At 39.1% G+C, this 20,953-nt stretch overlaps 2 protein-coding genes across 2 annotated transcripts; both read right to left on the bottom strand.

Moving 5' to 3' along the window:
• Nucleotides 1-1,291: 1,291 nt before the first annotated feature.
• LOC144227762 (olfactory receptor 56A3-like) lies at nt 1,292-2,239 on the bottom strand. The gene has a single exon (XM_077759503.1). It carries the CDS (start codon nt 2,237-2,239, stop codon nt 1,292-1,294), a length of 948 nt encoding a protein of 315 aa, XP_077615629.1.
• Nucleotides 2,240-16,051: 13,812 nt separating this feature from the next.
• On the bottom strand, nt 16,052-16,999 carry LOC144227761 (olfactory receptor 56A3). The gene has a single exon (XM_077759501.1). It carries the CDS (start codon nt 16,997-16,999, stop codon nt 16,052-16,054), a length of 948 nt encoding a protein of 315 aa, XP_077615627.1.
• Between the last annotated feature and the right edge of the window lie 3,954 nt (nt 17,000-20,953).

The following is a 20,953-nucleotide window of genomic DNA, read 5'->3' as shown; positions in this document are numbered from 1 at the left end:
CCATTATATATATATATACACACACACACACCACATCTTCTTTATCCATTCATTCATGGACATTTGGGCTCTTTCCATACTTTGGCTATTGTTGATAGTAAAAGCTCATATTTAGAAAGGATATTTTACAACAAACTATTCACTATTCTCAGGGATAGGAGATGAGTGTATACCATAAAACACAATGAGACCACCTCATTTGTTCCCAATGATCCCTGTTTTTGATAGTTGTGCAGGACTTACAATTCAGACTTTAAGTCTCTATCTAGAGCTTAGAAACTGTCCAGTTAATATGAAAACATATTCTGAATATGTTCAGATACTATATTTTTCATATTTAAATTATTATTACAGGATTATGTATAACAATACTTGCAATCTTTATTGTTATTTTCATTTTTTTTAGAGAAAGAAAGAAGGCACAAGTGAGCAAGGGGCAGAGGGAGACAGGGAGAGAGCGATAAGCAGAGCTCACATGAAGCTCCAAAGTGGGGCTCATGCTCACCCAAAACAGGGCTCAAGCTCACCCGATGTGGGACTGAACTCAAAAACTGTGAGATCATGACCAGAGCCTAAATCAGATGCTTAAACAACTGAGCCACTCAAGAACACAATCCTTGAATCTCTAACTCATTACAAGAACTGTATTTTCATATCATAAACTTTGACACCCTGGATCCAAAAGATAAATGTCCAGAGCAAAAACTGACTGGGGAGGAGAATTTATGAGTATCTTAATCAAATATATTACTAATTATTGCACAAGTGACAAATCCATGCAAGAACCCTGTCTTCTTGCAAAACTCATTTTGAATCACCACCCATTGGAGACCTGATTAGGATCAACAGTAATGTTCCATCATTCAGGACTGATATTTCACTCCTATGTCTTTGTCTCCAGTATGCTCCCTTCTGTGGAAATAAGAATAAGAATGCATTATATTCTGTAAGCCAGAATATCCACAGTTGTATATTCAAGAATGCAAAGGCATGACATACGAATAACTGTATATTCAGGAGGATAAATTTCTCACTTAAGAAACTGCCCCCAAAGGATTCCCAATATTTTGTCAAAATAGAATATTTTAGGGGAAAAGCAAAATGGGTCAATGATATTTTTAAAGGAGAAATGAGAAAAAAATTAAACTTACAATGAAATTTAAGTTTTATTAAAGAAGACAGACTATTCAATTTACCCACTCTGAGATTGCAACTCATACATATGAATTTCAACACGGTCACCCATTATTGATTATACGATATTAGGAATGCAGAGATCCAGTTGTCCTTATTACCACCCTTTCTTTAGTAATCTCTGGATTCCTTGCTTGATCTCCTGAGTTCTCACTCCATACACAATAGGGTTGACAGCTGAGAAGATGACATGGTGGAGGATATTGAGCAAGACTGGCACATCAGAGGGAACCTTCTTCTTCACCATAAGAGTGAGCACAAAGACCACAAGGATGGTGCTGAAGAAGAGGATAAGGATGAAGTGGGAACCACATGTGCTCAGGGCCTTGGCCACAGCACCCTCAGCCTTGAGTCTCAGCACAGCTCGCAGTATGAAGATGTAGGAGAGAAAGATGAGGATGAGGTCAGATCCTAGCACAGTCCATCCGATACCAAACTGGTAGAGGCGATTGATGGTAACATCATCACAGGAGAGCCTGGAGACAGCCATATTAGTGCAGATGCAGTTCTCAATGACATTTCTCCCACAGTAATGGAGCCGAGATGACAGAATGGGGATAGGCATTGTAACAATACTACTCCTGGCCAAAATAAAAATGGCAGCCTTGGCTACAAATTGGTCAGTGATGATGGATGGGTACCTCAGTGGGTGACAGATGGCTACATAGCGGTCATAGGCCATGATCATGAATGTGCAGGACTCCATGGCAAAGAAACCATTCATGATGAACATCTGGAGGAAGCAGGCATAGAAGTTGATGGCCTTGAGGTCAAACCAGATGATGGCCAGGACCTTGGGAATGACAGTGAGACAGAGCACAACGTCCAGCAAAGAGAGAATGCTGAGTAGGTAGTACATGGGCTCATGTAGAGAGGCTTCCAGCCAGATGGTGATCAGGAGAACACTATTGGCCCCCATAGCCAGGAAGAGGAGGAGGCTGAGTGGCAGGGACAACCAGAGCTGCCAGGTGTGGGACCTTACAAAGCAATTCAGGAGGAAGACTGAAAGCTCAGAGGAGATGGTGCCATTTTGGTGTGCTGTCATATTTTGTCATATATTTCTACAGTTTTCTTTTAGTGGTCTGTAAAATTAGGAGAAAAATTAGCTAGTGACACATGACACCTGGATTTAAAACAATTTGCTTCACCTAGGTGACATGTTTGAGTCTTAGCAAGTCATCCAGAGTCATGTGAAATCATCTGTTTATCCTTTGTGCCATGCTACTAGAATAATCTTATCACTTTCATCACTATAGAGGACTGAAGATATATGATTTGTTTATACATGTTTGATTTGTTTAACCATGTTGTATCTTTGCAGAAACTAAAGAGAAGGAGAGACTTGCCAAAGAAACCTCTTTTTGACGAGTGTGTCCCAAATTGTTCTTATAAGTGTCTTCCTTTTTGTTATTCGTTTTTGTTATTTCTCAAAAAACTTAGAGAGAGTTTGGATGTGGATCATCTTTAATGATCATATAGATTACCACATGATAATTGAATTGTAGTAATAGACACAGACAAGGAGTAGAGCCTGGCACAAATATGGACTCAGTTAAGTGTCCCTAGTTCTCCCTGCCACCCTCGTTCTGAGTTTTCATCTGTAGTTCGCTTTAACTACAAAGTTAAACAATGATGCCCTGTAAATAAAGTACTTAATCTTCATAATCTCTGAACAGTCATTTAATGAGGTAGATGGGGATCCTGCCAAACAGTCAGTATTTTCCTCCTCTAAACATCTTCATATATGTAGGATTCTTAGCTTTGGAAGGAAAGAACCTTAAGAGGAAAAGGAGAAATTTCACATAGCTATGTGAGACCCACACCTGCTTTCAGACAAGGTGAAAGTTTGATTGTTCTGATTGCAATAGGGTGATGAAGTCTTAACTTTAAAGTTCTTGCATCCCATTTCAATTTTATTTTTCCATCTTCAGTATAAGGATCCAGGTACACGTTCCCCTGCTTCCAGGCACAGTTCAATGTTGCCATGTTCTCTTAGCACTTAACATCTTCCCCTGGCATTCTGTTAGGTGCTAGGGTCACAACATTGAAAAAGAAACTGTTCTTACTCTCAGGAGACAAAAGTGAAACCATTCAGGGGACAATGAGTAGTAATAAGAACAAATGACAGGTCTTGCACAAACTATCAGGAGAGCATGGGTGAGGCTGAGTAACCTGGACATGGGACAAGGGACAAGGGACGTGAGCCAGAGAAACAAATTGTAAAGAAAGTCAGGTGGTTCTCTTCTTTGCATTAAGGGTGAAGTCCCCTTCTGGGAATTACTCTCAGAGGGGGAATAGGGGCCTTCCCTTCCAGGCTTCCTCCATTCACTTCTGATCTTCTGCTTCCTTATGCAAGGGTTTGTACAGCTGGTGTCTGCCAGGCATGGCTCCCACATGCTATGTAGAAGAGATTTAGATGGCTTTCCAATTCTCATTCTCTTGTTCATAGAATAAGTTAGTAGTGACTTTGGTGATTTGAGATGAATTTTAAACATATTATTTCATGTGTGACTCATAATACTCTGAAGTAGGTAAGTTAAGCGGACCATTTTAACAATTTATCTTTTGAAATGGCCAAATTAAGATTCTGTGATAGTATGTGTAGTTTCACAGTGTAATTAGGAGAGTTTGGATGTGGAAGAAATAAAAGTTAGGTATAAAGCCAGCGAATATTTGAATACACCTGTGTCACCACAGGGATGTAGAAATGCATATCTTACCTGGCATTTTGTTTTATTTGAGAGAGAGGTTTCTCTCTCTCATCTCCATGCCCATGCACTTAAAATCCTTAGGCAGTTTTCCAGAAATCTGGAATCTCTCTTTTCCGGGCACTTGCTATTTTGACTCCTGCTTTCACTACTCTGAAGGCATCTTTTTCTTAGTTTCCTTTTATGTTGTTGTTTCTTAGCACTGTTTTTATTATTATTATTATCATCATCATCATCTTTAGTAGTAGTACTTTANCCAGAAATCTGGAATCTCTCTTTTCCGGGCACTTGCTATTTTGACTCCTGCTTTCACTACTCTGAAGGCATCTTTTTCTTAGTTTCCTTTTATGTTGTGTTTCTTAGCACTGTTTTTATTATTATTATCATCATCATCATCATCTTTAGTAGTAGTACTTTTATTACTGTTGTCAGGACCACATAACTCCATAAACTCAGACTGACTTTGAACCATCTCTCTCAAATATTTTTTAGGAAGTTATTGAGTGCATCCAGTGACAGGTACTTCACTTATCTTCCGGGCATATTTTTTTTACAGCATAGCTTTTAGAAATTCTTTAGAGTAAGCTTAATCTGAGAAACTACCTTATTACTCCCTCGGACTCCCAATTGTGGTCTCTGTCTTCGACCTCTATGTTAGTTAGATTTAATTTAATTTAACTCGTCCACCATGATTCAAGCATTTGTGGGCATATATTTTGTCCTAAAGCCCCTATGTTTCAATATGTACAGTTGATTATTCCAAGTCATCTAAACTAACATCTAGGTGATGCACTCTCCAGGCTCCCATCCCATTCATCTCCTATGGACATATTCCTGCTTCTTAACATCTCTGGCACCACCCAGAAAAGATCCAAAAAGTCAAGAGAGTGGACAAAAAGGAAATTCCCTCAGCAAAGGTTCTCATTTGTGCCTCCTGACTTGAGACAGGATTCAGTCTCTACTACCCTCTTTTCAGATTACTTTAGCAGTACTGACTCAGGAATGGAAAGGAGCACTGATATGATAGAAGAGAAAGGTTTCTCCTCCCCCCACACCCCCATGTTCTGGCTAATCTTGGTATAGCTGCCTCTCAGGGTGACTTACAGTGGATGTGAAGTATAGGGTCCACTGATACCAGAGTTCTGGTTAGTTCCTGAAATAATTGGGAGTAGTTATAACTCCAGAGCCTAAGGGATTTTGCCCTCCGGGAACTTCTCCATTCCCTAATTCCTGTTCTTAAAAGATCCTCTTAGGACATACATCCAGGCAGGTGGAAGAAAAAATATTATTTTCTTTCTCTGTAAAAGCAAGGAGATTCTTTTTTCAAGTTACTCTAGCATTATTATCATTATGATGCCATCATACAAGCCATGATAAGTTAACATCAGTCCACTTGAGAGTATGGTTTGGGAGGTATCTATCTAACAATCATGCGCATGAAGCCCATAATAACTTCTGAGTGAGCATATTGGACCCATGGAGGGCACAAGGGTCAATATCCAAAATCTGGAAAGAACTTGTCAAACCCAACACCCTGAAGAACAACAGCCCAGTTAAGAAAGGGGCAGAAGACATGAATAGATGCTTTTCCAAAGAAGACATCCAGACAGCTAACAGACACATACAAACATTTTCAATTCCACTCCTCACCAAAGAAATACAAATCAAAACCATGTTGGGATACCACTTCACACCTACCAGAATGGCTAAATTAACAACAAAAGAAACAGCAGATGTTAGTGAGGATGCAGAGAAAGGGGAACTCCCTTACCCTGTCAATGGGAATGTAATCTGGTGTAGCCACTCTGGAGGACAGTATGGAGGTTCCACAGAAAACTAAGAATATCACTACCCTGTGATCCAACAATTGCACTATTAGGTATTTACCCAAAGGATACAAAAATACTTATTTGAAGGAGTAATTGCCCCTCCCCCAATATGTATAGCAGTGTTATCAACCATAGACAAACTATGGACAGAGTGCGAATGTCCATGACTGATGAATGGATAAACAGGATGCGGCGCACATATATATAATATGGAATATTATTCCACTGTCAAAAAGAGTGAAATCTTGCCACTTGCAATGATGTGGATGGAGATAGAATGTATCATGATAAGAAAATAAGCCAGTCAGAGAAAGACAAATACAATACGACTTCACTCATCTGTGGAATTCAAGAAATAAAACAGTAGAGCACATGGGAAGTGGAGGAAAAAGAGAAGAGGGGAAACAAACCACAAGAGATTCTCACCGATAGAAAACAATGGAGGGTTGATGGAAGGTGGTGGGTGGAAGATAGGCTAGAAAGGTGATGGATATTAAAATGGGCACTTTGTCTGAGGTGCCTGGGTGGGGCTCAGTCGGTTAAGCATCTGATTTCGGTTCAGGTCATCATCTCGCAGTTCATGGGTTCGAGCCCTGCATCCGCTCTGTGCTGACAGCCAGCTCAGAGCCTGGAGCCTGTGTCAGATTCTGTGTCGCCCTATGTCTCTGACCTTCCCCTGCTCACACTGTGTCTCTCTCTCTCAGAAATAAATAAAAAACATTTTAAAAATGGACACTTTGGGTGTAAGTGATGAATCACTGACTTCTACTCCTGAAACCAATATTGCACTGTATGTTAATTAAAATTTAAATCAATAAAATAATTTTAAAAATAATCCTGAGAAAATGCAATGTGTTTTTCAAAGTCAAAATCCTACTGTGATTTTTGCTGTATTGAAATATTTTTCACATGGGATGTATATACAACTGTATACCAAGAAACAATTTTTTTTTCATTTTCATTTTGAGCCTCATGTGAATTATTCACTTCCTCAAATTATGGGAGCAAGCATCATTAGTTTCTTTTTTTTCTTGCTTTCCATCTTTAAAACTGATAGTAGTTGACACACAATGTTGCATTAACTTCAGCTGTAGAATATAGTGATTCCACAAATGTATACAGTTATGCTGCGCTCACCACAGGTGCAGCTACCATCCGTCACCATATAACACAATTATGATACCTCTGGCCATGTTCCCTTTGCTGTGCCATCAGCATCAGTCTTTTTAAAGGTTTTTCTTTGCTTTATTTTTATTTCTCTGTCAACTGCATATCTGAACTTCACTCCTGTTTCTCTTCTCTTTAGAAAAGTGAGAACTCCAGTGTTCTTCAAATGTGTCTTTCTAATTACTCTCAGGTATGCTTATGCAACTACATGTTCATCTATTGAGGGATGATTTGCATATTGAATTTTAAAAATGATATTGGATCATAAATCTGATGTTATTCTTTGTTTACACTCAACACTAAATCTTAATAACTGTCCATATTGCTGTGTGTAAGGTATTTTTTTTTGATGGCTGTTCAATTACTATGATATGCATTTCCTTTTTTAATGTAAGTTATCAACATTAAAATAACCTATAAATAATTTCTTAACAAATATTGTAACTGTTAATATATTTGTATTCCTCTCTTGGAGTGCTTGGCTGTTCAAATACCATGTTATGTGTTTTCTTTTTTTATGTAAGAATCAACACCAAAATTAGCTATAATTAATTATTTAAATAAATATTGTTACTGTTAATATATTCGTATACCTCTCTTAAAGTGGTTTGAGTATGTGTAAGAGTGGGTTTTCCCCCAATTATAGCATACAAAAATATTTAATTTTACTAGGAATTACCAAATACCTCTCCAAAATATTAAAAAAATCTCACTAGAAACTCGTAAAGGTTCTTTATTTTCAAATGCCTTACACATTTGAATCTACGTTTAAAAAAATGACCTAGCTGAATGTAAGTTAGTATCTTATTATTTTCATACTTAAAAAGTTTAAGTTTATCTACCTATTTTTAAGATAAAGAGATTGAGGGAAGGGCGGAGATAGAGAGGAATAGAGAGATAATCCTAAGCAGGAATCATGCTGTCCGTCAGTGCAGAATCCAACACAGGGCTAGATCAGCAAGATCTGCAAGTACTATCAACTGCTAGATCAGGAACTGCAAGATCATAACCTAAACCAAATCAAGAGTTTGAATGCTTAATTAACTGAGCCCCCCAGGTGCCCCTTAAAAATTTTTAAACATTTTATTTAGAGAGAGAGCTTCAGTTGGGGGAAGGGGCAGAGAGGGAGAGAGAAAATCTCAAGCAGCTCTTCAGTCAGTGCGGAGCCCGATGCAGGGCTCAATCTAAGGAACTGTGAGGTCATAACCTGAGGCAAAACTAGGAGTCAGAAGTTTACCAGCTGAGCCATACAGATGCCTCAATTTTAGCAATTCTGACAAATGTGAGGTGGTGTCACACCATGGTTTTGATTTGTATTTTTCTGATGATGTGTGATGTTGAACATCTTTTTGTGTGCCTATTAGCCATCTGGATGTCTTGGAAAAATGTCTATTCATGCCTTCTTGCCCATTTTTTACCTGGATCATTTGTTTTTTGGATGTTGAGTTCAATAAATTCCTTTTTTTAAAGTTTCGTTATTTTGAAAGAGAAGGAGAAAGCAGGGGAGGAGTAGAGAAACAGGGAGACAGAATGAAGCATGCTTCATGCTGACAGTGTAGGTGTGGGGATCAATCCCATGAACCATGATATCATGACCTGGGTTGAAGTCAAGAGTCGGAAGCTTAATGAACTGAGCCACCCAGGTGCCTCAAGTTTGATACTCTTAAAATTTGGATAAATGCTTTATCAGATGTATAATTTGCAGATAACTTCTCCCATCCGTATGTTGCCTTTTAGTTTTGTTGAGAGTTTCCTTTGCTATGCAGAGCCTTTTTACTTTGGTAAGACCCAATACTTTTATTTTTGCTTTAGTTTCCATTGCCTCAGAAGACATATCTAGTAAGAAATTGCTCCAGGCGGGGGCAAGATGGTGGAGAAGTAAGGAGCTCCGTACTTGCACTCGCGCCCACACATCACACGGAAAAGATCTGAAGCCACTGGAAAACTTACAAAACCTGAGAGATTGGGAGAAAAAGGACGCAGAATCCACTGAGAAAGACTTCTAACGTGAGTGCGAACTGGGGAAGATAAAATCGGGCCGGGATCGGAGACTCCAGGGTCGGAGGTGATCCCCCTCTACACTCTATGGGGAGTGAGAGGGGAAAAAGAGAGAGTCCAAAACAGAAAAACCTCCGCTCGGGGGAAAAATCCTCCGCTCGGGGCATAGAAAGACAGTACTTGCCAAATACCTGCACGCCAGGTCCCCTCGCGCCAACTGGTCCTGGGGGGGCTGAGCCCACAGACTGCTTCTTTGTGCTGGCTCCTGGCGGGCTGGACTTCAGAGTAGTGGCACGCCTGCCAACATTGTCCTCCCGGGCGGCTTGGGCCCCAGAAAGAGCCGCGCGCGCGGACACCGGGCGTCCGTGCTCCTGGCTGGCTGGAACTCTAGAGGGAAGGCAAAGAGCTAAAAACTGGGAGATTTGCCTGTGAGTTCGTGTTTCGGGTGACGAGCCTTAGAGGAACCCGGTTTTCCTCACTCCAGCAGGCTCGGGCTCAGCGCACCCAGCAGGCAAGCACCCCGCCCATGCTCGCCAGCCAGACCCAGAGAAGGAAGCAGCAATTCTGACGCCACCCCCAGAGCTCGGCAGGGGGCCTGGAATTGCTCTGAGGGGATTGCCTGGAAAGTTGTGTCAAAGGCAATTTCAGTGGGGGGCGTGGACTGGGATTTGGAGACTGGGACTGGCCTGGGTTGAAGAGTGCAACCAAATTTGGCTGCGCCCCCAGTAAGGGGAGTTTACACGCCCAAAAAAGTGAGGTGCAGAGCTTGGTTCAAGAAGGGACTGGAGCACCGTCACTCTCCTCCCCACAACAGCCAAGGCAGAATTCCCGCCTGAGGCATTGGATCACGCCACGCCCATCCCTGCTTGAGAGCAGCCCTCCCCCCCCTTTTGTTCTTTTTTCNAATGCTGACAAAAACTGAGGACTGATGGATGTGGGGGGGAGGGGGCATGGGCACGGAGGAGGGCACTTGTAGGGATGAGCACTGAGTGTTATGTGTAAACTAATTTGACAATAAACTATTTGTAAAAAAAAAAAAAAAGAAAAGAAAAAAAAGAAAGAAATTGCTCCTGGCGACAAAAAAGAGGTTACTGCTTGTTTCTTCCTCCAGGACTTATACAGTTTACTGTCTCACATTTAGGTCTTTTATCCATTTTGAATTATTTTTGTGTGCAACAAAGTAGTCCAGTTTCATTCTTTTGCATTTTGCTGTCCATTTACCTAATACCATTTGTTGAAGAGACTCCCATTTTAACATTTTATATTCTTTCTGCTTTGCTTTCAATTAATTGACCCTATAGTTGTGGGTACATTTCCAGGTTTTCTTTTCTGTTCTAGTGATCTATTTGTCCGTGGTTGTGCCAGTACTATACTGCCTTGATTATTACAACTTTGTAATGTAATTTGAAATCTGGAATTGTGATGACTTCAGGTTTTCTTTCTTTTTAAATTTCATTTTTTAACGTTTATTCATTTTTGTGATACAGAGAGAGACAGCACAAGCAGGGTAGGAGCTGAAAGAAAGGGTGACACAGACTCCAAAGTAGGCTCCAGGCTCTCACCTGTCAGTACGGAGCCTGATGCGGGACTCAAAATCACTGATCGCCAGATCATGACCTCAGTTGAGTTGGACGCTACACCAACTGAACCACCCAGGTGCCCCTGCTTTTCGTTTTTAGGGTTGCTTTGGCTATTCAGGTCTTTTTTGGTTCCATCCACATTTTAGGATAATTTGTTCTAGCTCTGTGAAAAATGCTGTTAGTGTTTTGTTAGGAATTGCATTACATTTGTAGATTGCATTGAGTAGTATAGATTTATCAAAACTATTTTATCTTCTAATTCATGAGCATGGAATTGTTATTTCCACTTCGGTTTTCTTGTGTCATTTTCAGTTATTATATCAATTTTGTATAGTATTCAGAGTACAGGTCTTTCACCTCTTTGGTTAGATATATTCCTAGGCATCTTATTATTTTAGGTGAAATTGTAAATGTAGTTGTAAATGATTTCTTACTTTCTCTTTTTGCGGCTTCCTTATTAGTATAAGGTAACATTGTAAATTGTATTGTGTCCTGCAATTTTACTGAATTTGTTTTTAAGGTCTCAGAATATTTTGGTGGAGTCCTTTGGGATTTCTACATAGAGAATTATGTCATCTGCAAATAGTGAAAGTTTTACTTCTTCTTGATGTGGAAATGTTGGGGTTCAGAGCCAACGGCCAAGAAAAAAATTCTTGAGATGTCTTCAGTACAAAAAGGTGGTTTATTAAAGCATGGGGTCAGCACCCACGGGCAGAAAGAGGGCACTGGCATGTGATGGGTGACTGATTGTATAACTTCAAATTGGGAGGGGGTTAGGGAGAGCACAAGTCTCTAAGGAATTTTGGAAACAAGGTTTCCTGTACAGTGAAGGGCCTAGCTATTGTTGGGAAAGGTCATTTATTACTGTTTAGTAAAGCCTCAGACATGAGACCCTTCAGAATATCTATCAGTGGGCCATATGCTTGGAGGATGTTTGCCAACATACATCTTGGGGCGTAGAAATAAAACAAGTTTCCCAAGAAATTTCTATATGTTTAAAGTAGACTCACAAGACCGTAGGGGGTTGGGATAATGTTAAGCTAAGACTGGCTTTTGCTCTTAAGAAAGTGTCAGCATTGAAGCAGCTGAATGTCTAGAGGAAGGTGACTCTGCCTGTCTGAAGGACTTATCAGTGGCCTGTAACTTGAAAGAACACTTAGCTTTTTCTTTTGCCTTTACTTTCAACATCATTCCGTTCTGATTTGGAATCCTTTTATTTCTATTTGTTGTCATATTTCTGAGGCTAGGACATCCAGTACTAAGTTAAATGACAGTGGTGAGTGGACATCTCTGCCTTGTTCTTGACCAGAGGGGGAAAGCTCCCTGTTTTTTCCTGTTGAGGATGACATTAGCTCGGCATTTCATAGATGGTCTTCATTATGTTGAGGAATGTTCCCTCTAACTATACTTTGTTGGGCATTTTTATCATGAATGAATTCTCTGCTTTATCAACATAGATGTAAACTACACACTGGATTTCAAAGACCTAGCATACATAAAGAGAATGTAAACTAAGTTAGTATTAAATTTCTTTATATCTATTTTGTGGTGAAATTACATTTTAGATATATTGGATTCAACAAAACAAAAAATTAAGGTCAATTTAATTTATTCTTTTTATAGTTTAAGGTGGCTACTAAAACGTTTAAAATTAAGGATGTGGTTCACTTTGGACAGCACTGTTTTAGTATCAGTTATTTTAGTGGAATAAAGCCATCATTAATCTGTTCAAGTTCTCAGAAGGATCTGTCAGTATTGCTTTGCTGGGAGCCATAAATGTGTAGAAGTTGCATATAAACACAACAACGTAAAACTTTCAAAACTACAAGTTTTAAACGTAAAAATTTTACTGTCTATTTTGGAAGACAACACCTGTCAAATTTTCTCAGTCTTGGGTGGTATATTGTTTAAATCCCCTGATGTAGTAGCCCTTTTTATGCATTCAGTGTTCAAGTTTTCTAATGGTTAATTGGAGGGATCTAGGTTTGCTATATAATGTGACCATGGAAGAGATTAGTTCTGAAAGCTTTTGGTTCCTTGATGAGCAGTTGTTAATATAAGATAGTGTTTAAACTAGTAGACTTTTATTTGTTCCTAAAACATAGTAGCTTAAGTTCACATTAGCCTATTATATCACATTTGTAAGACTTTTCTGTTGGTATCCAGTTACACACACTTTATTCTATTTATTTTTTTAATTTAAAATTTAAATTTGTTTCTTTTAATCCAACTTACTTAACATATCGTGTAATAATTATTTCAGGAATAGAATTTGGTGATTCATCACTTACATATAACACCCAGTGCACATCCCAACAAGTGTCCTGCTTAATGTCCCTTGCCCATTTAGCCCATCCCCCCACCCAAAACCCCACCAGCAACCTTCAGTTGGTTTTTTGTGTTTAAGAATTTCTATGGTTTGTCTTCCTCTCTGTTTTTATATCTTTTTTCTTCCCTTCCTGCTGGTCATCTCTCTTGTTTCTTAAATTCCACATATGATTGAAATCATATGGCATCTGTCTTTCTCTGACTGGCTTGTTTTGCTCAGCATAACATTCTACTTCCGTCCACATTGTCTCAAATGTCAAGATTTCATTCTTTTTGATCACTGAGTAATATTCTGTTATATGTACATTTCTGCCTATCTATCTATATATGAACATATAGATAGATATAGATATATAATATATACACTACATCTTCTTTATCCATTTTTCAATCAATGGACATTTGGGCTTTTTCTTTGGTTATTGTTGATAGTGCTGCTGTGAACATTCGGGTGCATGGGCGCCTTCGAATCAGCACTCATGCATCCATTAGATAAAACTCTAGTAGTGCAATTGCTGGGTCATCAGGTAGTTCTATTTTATTTTATTTTATTTTTTTGAGAAATCTCCGTATTCTTTTCCAGTTTGTATTCCCAGTAGTAGTGCAAAAGAGATCCTCTTTCTCTTCATCCTTGCCAACATCTGTTGTTGCCTGAGTTGTTAATGTTAGCCATTCTGACAGGTGTGAGGTGGTATCTCATTGTTCTTTTGATTCGAATTTCCCTGATGATGAGTGATGCTGAGCATTTTTTCATGTGTCCGTTGGCCATCTGGATGTCTTCTTTGGAGAAATGTCTAATCATGACTTTTGCCCATTTCTTCAGTGGATTATTATTTTTTGAGTGTTGAGTTTGATAAGTTTTTTATAGATTTTGGATACTATCTTTTTATCTGGTATGTCATTTGCAAATATATTTCCCCATTCTGTCAGTTGCCTTTTAGTTTGTTTAGATTGTTTCCTTAGCTGTGCAGAAGCTTTTTATCTTGATTAGGTCACAACTGTTCATTTTGCTTTTGTTTCCCTTGCCTCTGGAGACGTGTCAAGTAAGAAGTGCTGTGACAGAGGTCAACAAGGTTGTTGCCTGTTTTCTCCCCTAGGATTTTGATAGCTTGTTGTCTTATATTTAGGTCTTTTATCCATTCTGAGTTTATTTTTGTATGTGGTGTAAGAATGTGGTCCAGGTTTATTCTTCTGCATGTTGCTGTCCATTTTTCCCAACAATATTTGCTGAAGAGACTGTGTTCTTTCCATTGGATATCCTTTCCTGCTTTGTCAAAGATTAGTGGTCACACCTTTGGAGGTTTATTTCTGGGTTCTCTATTCTGTTCCATAGATTGATGTGTCTGTTCTTGTGTCAGTACCACACTGTCTTGATGATTACTGATTTGTAATACAGCTTGAAGTCCAGAATTGTGATGCCTCAGCTTTGGTTTTCTGTTCAAGACTTCTTTGGCTATTCATGATCTTTTCTGGTTCTACACAAATTTTAGGATTGTTTGTGCTAGCTCAGTGAAGAATGCTGGTGTTATTTTCATAGGGATTGCACTAAATATGTAGATTGCTTTGGGTCGATCAACATTTTAACAATATCTCCTCTTCTAATACGTAAGCATGGAATGTTTTTCCATTTTTTACTCATATTTTAAACCAAATACTTTTTTAGAGTTAGAAATGTGTCAGAGAATGGGATTTTGGAGAATTCTTTTTCAAGTACGAAGAAAAAGGTTATGTAAGGCATGAACCTGATTGGACATACACATTCTTTTTTTTTTCTTTGTACGTTTGATAGTTATACTATTCCAAATAAAATGTTGATTATGTGTTTTTAACTATTGCTTCTTATTGATGTGAGTGCATATTTTTGGTTTATGTATTTTTTCAAATAGTAGCTCACAGTGATATCCAGAAGCAGAAATAATGAAATACAAATTCATTGTTCTTCCTTGTGAGATAGAGAAGAGCAAGAAATGGACAGAGTTTTGCAGAATGAAAACCTAAGTAGACCAAGGATGAATCAATGAAGGCAGAGAGGCCCAGATTGTGGGAACAATATTGGTATTAGACTGTTGAGAGATTTTCCTTCCATGATCAAACAAGGAAGCACACTTATGAGTTGTTAATAAGGCACAAGAGCTTATGTTTAGAAATATATATCTTTTAAAATAAATTGTTCACTATTCACAAAGGTAACAGATGAGTCACATGGGGCACAATGAGATTACCTCATTTGTTCTGAAGAACTCAAGATGTTTGGCAGTTGTGGAGGCCTTACAATTCAGACTTTTAACTGTCTATCTAGTGCTTTCTTATGTTTCAGGTAACTTGCTACCTACAGATGCCTTATTCCATTCCTCATTCTGTCCCACTGAGACGACTATGTTCTTGGAACTCATGTATTCCCACTAACCAAACTTTGAGCTCCTGACAGCAACAATATTCTATTTTTGTGTATTCATATCTAAAGAATTCACTGTATAATTAGCGTGAAACAATGTTCAGATATTATATTTTTGATATTTAAATTATCATTACTGGATCATATATTACAACCTTTACAATCTATAACTCCTAGCAGAGCTATGATTGCATATCATAAACTTGACACGGTGGATCCAAAAGATCAATGACCAGAGCACAAACCCTTTTGAGAGGAGAATTTAGGAATCTCTTAAATCTGATCAAACTCATTGCTAATTGTTTCACAAAGGAGAAATCCACGCAAAATCCCAGTCCTCTTTCAATGTACATTTCGAAAGACCACCCAATTACGGACTCAGTTATACATGAGTGGCAATCCTCCATCACTCAGGTCTGAGGTTCAAGTTCTATGTCTTTGTCTCCAATATGCTCCCTTCTGTGGAAATAAGAATAAGAATGTGTTACATATTAAGTAACTCTACCCGGAAATATCCACAGTTGTATATTCAAGAATGCAAAGGCATGACATATGACCAGCTGTATATTCAGGAACATAAGTTTCTCCCTTTAGAACCTGCCCAAGGAATCTCTGTATTTTGGCAGGATAAGATAGTAAGTGTGGAGAAATAAGTAAAGAGGTCAAGTATATTGTTAGTGTAAAAGTGAGAGAAAAGGAAACTTACAATGAAACTTAAGTTTTATTAAAGAAGACATTGTATCCAATTTAGCCAGTTAGAAATTGTAACTCATAGATATAATTTCAGCCCACTTTCCCATCATTGATTCAAACTTATACTATATTAGGAATGCAGAGATCCAGTTGTCCATACTACCACCCTTTCTTTAGTAATCTCTGGATTCCTTGCTTGATCTCCTGGGTTCGCACTCCATAAACTATGGGGTTGAGAGCTGCAGGGATGACATGGTGAAGGACATTGAGCAAGACTGGCACATCAGGCGAGACTTTCTTCTTAGCCACATGAGTGAGCACGAAGACCAGAAGGATGGTGCTGAAGAAGAGGATAAGGATGAAGTGGGAGCCACATGTGCTCAGAGCCTTGGTCACAGCACCCTCAGCCTTGAGTCTGAGCACAGCTCGTAGTATGAGGGTGTAGGAGACGAATATGAGGATGAGGTCGGATCCTAGCAGGGTCCATCCTCCAGCAAACTGGTAGAGGCGATTGATGGTAACATCATTACAGGAGAGCCTAGAGACAGACATATTGGCACAGATGCAGTTCTCAATGACATTTCTCCTGCAATAGTGAAGTCGTGATGATAGAATGGGGATAGGCACTGTAGAAATAACGTTCCTGGCCAAAATAAAAATGGCAGCCTTGGCTACAAATTGGTCAGTGATGATGGATGGGTACCTCAGTGGGTGGCAGATAGCTATATAGCGGTCATAGGCCATGATCATGAATGTGCAGGACTCCATGGCAAGGAAGCAGTTCATAACATACATCTGGAGGAAGCAGGCATAGAAGCTGATGGCCTTGAGGTCAAACCAGATGATGGCCAGGACCTTGGGAATGACAGTGAGGCAGAGCACAATGTCCAATAGGGAGAGGATGCTGAGTAGGTAGTACATGGGCTCATGCAGAGAGGCTTCTAGCCTGATGGTAATCAGGAGAATACCATTGGCCCCCATGGCCAGGAGGAAGAGAAGGCTTAGGGGTAGGGACAAAGAAATTTGCCAGGTGTGGGACCTGATGAAACAATTCAGGAGGAAGTCTGAAACCTCAGAGGAGATGGTGCCATTTTGGTGTGCTGTCATATTTTGTCAAATATTCCTAGTTTTCTTTTTGATCTGTAAAATTAGGATAAAAATTAACCCCTGACTCAAGACACCTGGATTTAAAACAATTTGCTTCACTTAGGTGACATGCTTGAGTCTTAGCAAGTCATCCAGAGCCATGTAAATTCTTCTGTTTATATTTTGTGCCATGCCACTCTGATATTCCTGTTACTAAGCATTATAGAAGACTGAGGATATATGGTTTTTTTACATGTTTGAAATCTTTAAAATTTAATTTTAATAAAGTTTTATTTCTTGCAGCAACTAAAGAGAAGCAGAAAAGTATTTGGAAACTACTTTGTGAAAGGCGAGTCTCTAAATTTCTACTCTTAAGCTTCTTCTTTTTGTGTTTTATTCCTCATGACCACTTATACTACCACATGACAATTTAACAATATGCACAAATAAGTAGCATGTCTGGCACAAAGTAAGGTCTCAGGCGCATGTCCCTTGCTCTCTATAGCATTCTCATTCTGTGACTTCAACTATATTTTCTTTAATCGCAGTTTTTAAAAATGATACACTGGCATTAATGTTAATTAATTTTTACCTTTTCTAAAATGTCATTTTAGTTCATTGGCAATTGATCCCACCAAAAAATTGCCAATACATATTCATATATATAGGATTCTTAACTTTGGGAAAGAAACAACCTTGAAACTAGAATGTGCAATTCCACATAGGTATGTGAGAATGATATGTGTCTTTAAACAAGATGAAAGTTGAATCTTCTGATTGCAATAGTGTGAGGGTGATGAAGTCTACCTTTAAGTCCTTTCATCCCCCTCTATATCCCTTTCAGTCTTCCATGTAATGACCCAGGTCCTCTTGTCTAGTGGTTATGCTGTGCCTTGTTAGAGTAATCACAAGGATTAGGAGATGCTGCACATACAGGTGTTCATGAAGATAAACACCCATATAAAAAAAAAATCCAGTCTTGAGTTGGTTAACAAAGGACCTTCTGGTATATTGAGCACTGTATTCATTGAACTTTGCTATCTTTAAATTTTCTCTTTGGAAACATTCATTTGTAAGTTTGAGACATAACCAAGAGCACCTGAACAGCCCAGACCTTGCCACAATAACCTACAAGATGCACAATCGTATGCCACCAAATTTGAAATACTCCCTCTAAACACCACTTTCATCATTTAGATTTGTCTTTTGATCTTGCTCATTGTGCCTTCTGATCCTACTCTTTGCAAAATTTTTACATTTATTCTTTTAGGTCAGAGCCCCCAGATTCACCATATTCAAGAATCTTTTAATTTTCAGTCATTTCAGAGTATTCTTTGCATGAATTGGGGATTAATTACATGAAGGAGGGAAAATCTTGAAATGACCATTGGAGGGTATAACCAAATGGAAAAAATGGCAATTTAGACATGAGTATCCATGGAGAAGTACAGAGGAAGAAGCATATTCTCTTTGTCTCCTGAAGAACTTTAGGATAATTATAGCCCTAGGATGAAATTTCTGAGGACAACGTAGGAGGATTTTTTATCTGCTCTTTCCACTCACTGACTCTTCCTTTCTTCTCTTTTCTCTGGACGTTCCTCTGTGTTCTTCAATCTTAATTTATCCAACAAGCATTGAATTACCTACTCAGCCCTAGAAGTAAAGTATCTGAGACCATTATGTTCTACCCTCCTCTTAAAATCTTGGATTGAAATCAGAGCTAACCAATGAAACACGAGGGCTGATGACCTACAGCTAATGACTACTCGTTGTAGGTAGAGACAGGATGAAGAAGGCAGTGAGGTTAAAAGGCAATCACAAAGGCAGAGACCCTGCAGGGCAAACTTTTTCCTAGGCTGCAGGACAGGCCCCAGCATAGCACTATGGAAGCCCTGTTTGAAGAAGGGAAAGGGTTGTTAGGGTTCACCTAACTCCATAAACTCAGACAGAATTGTAAGACATCTCTCCCACATATCATTTCAGACACCATTGATCTGAACCAACCAGTGACAGATACCTCTATGATCTGTGCATAATTTTCTGTTTGTAGCAGCAGTAGCTTTTAGAAATTCTTTAAATTGAGCTGACATCAGAGGGACTACTTTTTGATGCCCACTGACCCTCCAACTGTGATCTCTGTCCTAAACCTAAAATATAAAGTTTATTTATTTATTTTGAGAAAGAAAACACACAAGTCAGGGAGGGGCAGAGGGACAGGGAGAGAGAGAATCCCAAGCAGGACTCTGTTCGTGTCAGCGCAGAACCCATGTATGGGGCTTGAATTCACCAGCTGTGAGATTATGACCTGAGCTTGAACTCATGAATTGAACTATGAGATTGTAGAGTCAGACACTTAACTGACTAATCCACCCAGGTGCCCCGAGATTAAATTTCATTCCTATGCCATTATTCAAGCATTTGTGGGCAGATTCTTTGCCCTAAATGAAATTTTCATATTCACATATGAAACCCGCAAGTTTTCAAATCTGAGTCCTAGATGATATACTTCCCTGAGTCCATCTGTTCACTAATCTCCTAGAGACAAATTCCTGCCCCTCTGCATCTCTGGCAGCACCCAGCAAAAGATCCAAAAAAGTAAGAGAAGAGCAGAAGGGAAGGTCTCAGAGCACAGGTTTTCACCTGTGCCTCCTGATTTGAGAAAGAATGCAGTCTCTACTACCCCATTTTCAGACTACCTTAGCAGTAGTGACTCAGGAATGGAATGCGGTACAGATCTGATTAGTGAAGGTCTCCTTACACTCACCCCATGTTCTCCTTAATCTTGGTATAGCTGCCTTTCAGGCACCCTCTACACAAACTCACTTACAGAGGATGTGAGCACAGGTCTGACTCCACGGATATTGCTGTTCCGGTTAGTTCCTGAAGCATCTGGGTGGAGTTATAACTCCAGAACCTCAAGGACTTTGCCCTCTGGGAACTACTCCATCCCTCATTCCTTGTGCCTAAAATATCCTCCTGGGATAGACAAGCAGGTGGGTAGAAGAAAATCTCTCTCTCTCTCTCTCTCTCTCTCTAAAAGCAAGGAGTTCTGGGGATGCCTGGGTGGCTCAGTTGGTTAAACTTCCGACTTCGGCCCAGGTCATGATCTCACATTCATGGGTTTGAGCCCCACATAGGGTTCTCTGCTGACAGCTTAGGGCCTGGAGCCCATTTCAGATTCTGTGTCTTTCTCTCTCTCTGCACCTCTCCTGTTCATACTCTGTTTCTCAAAAATAAATAAACATTAATTTAAAAAAAATAAAAATAAGAAAAAAATAAAAGCAAGAAGTTCTGATAATCCAGCCCAACAATGACTGTGTGTTCTGTGGGCAGTTAGTCTCCTGGGGTTAGGTCTTACATCCACTCATCCATGTTCACAGTCATTTGCAGATGCACACTCAGTGCCCTCCATCCTCCATGGGTCCAATAAGCTCACTCAGAAGTTCTCATGGGCTTCCTGCACATAAATATTAGATAAATACCTCCCCCATGTTGTTTAACGGATTGATGTTAACATCATGATTTTTATAACTGTATTATAATGGTAAAATCCAAGAGAAACTTAAAAAAATATTCCTGAGAAAATAGTGTTTTTCAGAGAGAAAAATTCCGTAGAAATTTTTGCTGTAGTGAAAGATTTTTCGAATGGGATGTATATACAACTGTATATTAGGAAACATGATCTGTTCCTTCATTTCTTACTTTCATTTTGAACCTCATGTAAATTATTCATACCCTTCCAATATGGGAGCAAACATGATCAGTTTCTTTATTATTTAATTATTTATTTTCATTAATTTTTTAAATGAGTATAGTTGACACAAGATGTTTCATTAGTTTCAGGTATGTAACATAGTGTTTCAACAAGTCTATGTATTATGCTATGGTCACCACAAGTGTAGCTGCCATCTGTCACCATACAGAGTTATTAGAATACCATTGATTATATACCCTCTCCTGTGCTTCAGTCTCTTT

The sequence above is a fragment of the Crocuta crocuta genome, unplaced genomic scaffold, assembly GCF_008692635.1.
Source record: "Crocuta crocuta isolate KB4526 unplaced genomic scaffold, BGI_CrCroc_1.0 scaffold43, whole genome shotgun sequence".
Taxonomy (NCBI): domain Eukaryota; kingdom Metazoa; phylum Chordata; class Mammalia; order Carnivora; family Hyaenidae; genus Crocuta; species Crocuta crocuta.
The sequence above is the reverse complement of the archived record's forward strand: the minus strand, read 5'-3'. Positions and strand labels throughout refer to the sequence as shown.

What these genes read in the sequence shown, in the direction of transcription:
- LOC144227762 (XM_077759503.1), bottom strand. Translation starts at nt 2,239, where the DNA reads ATGACAGCACACCAAAATGGCACCATCTCCTCTGAGCTTTCAGTCTTC.
- LOC144227761 (XM_077759501.1), bottom strand. Translation starts at nt 16,999, where the DNA reads ATGACAGCACACCAAAATGGCACCATCTCCTCTGAGGTTTCAGACTTC.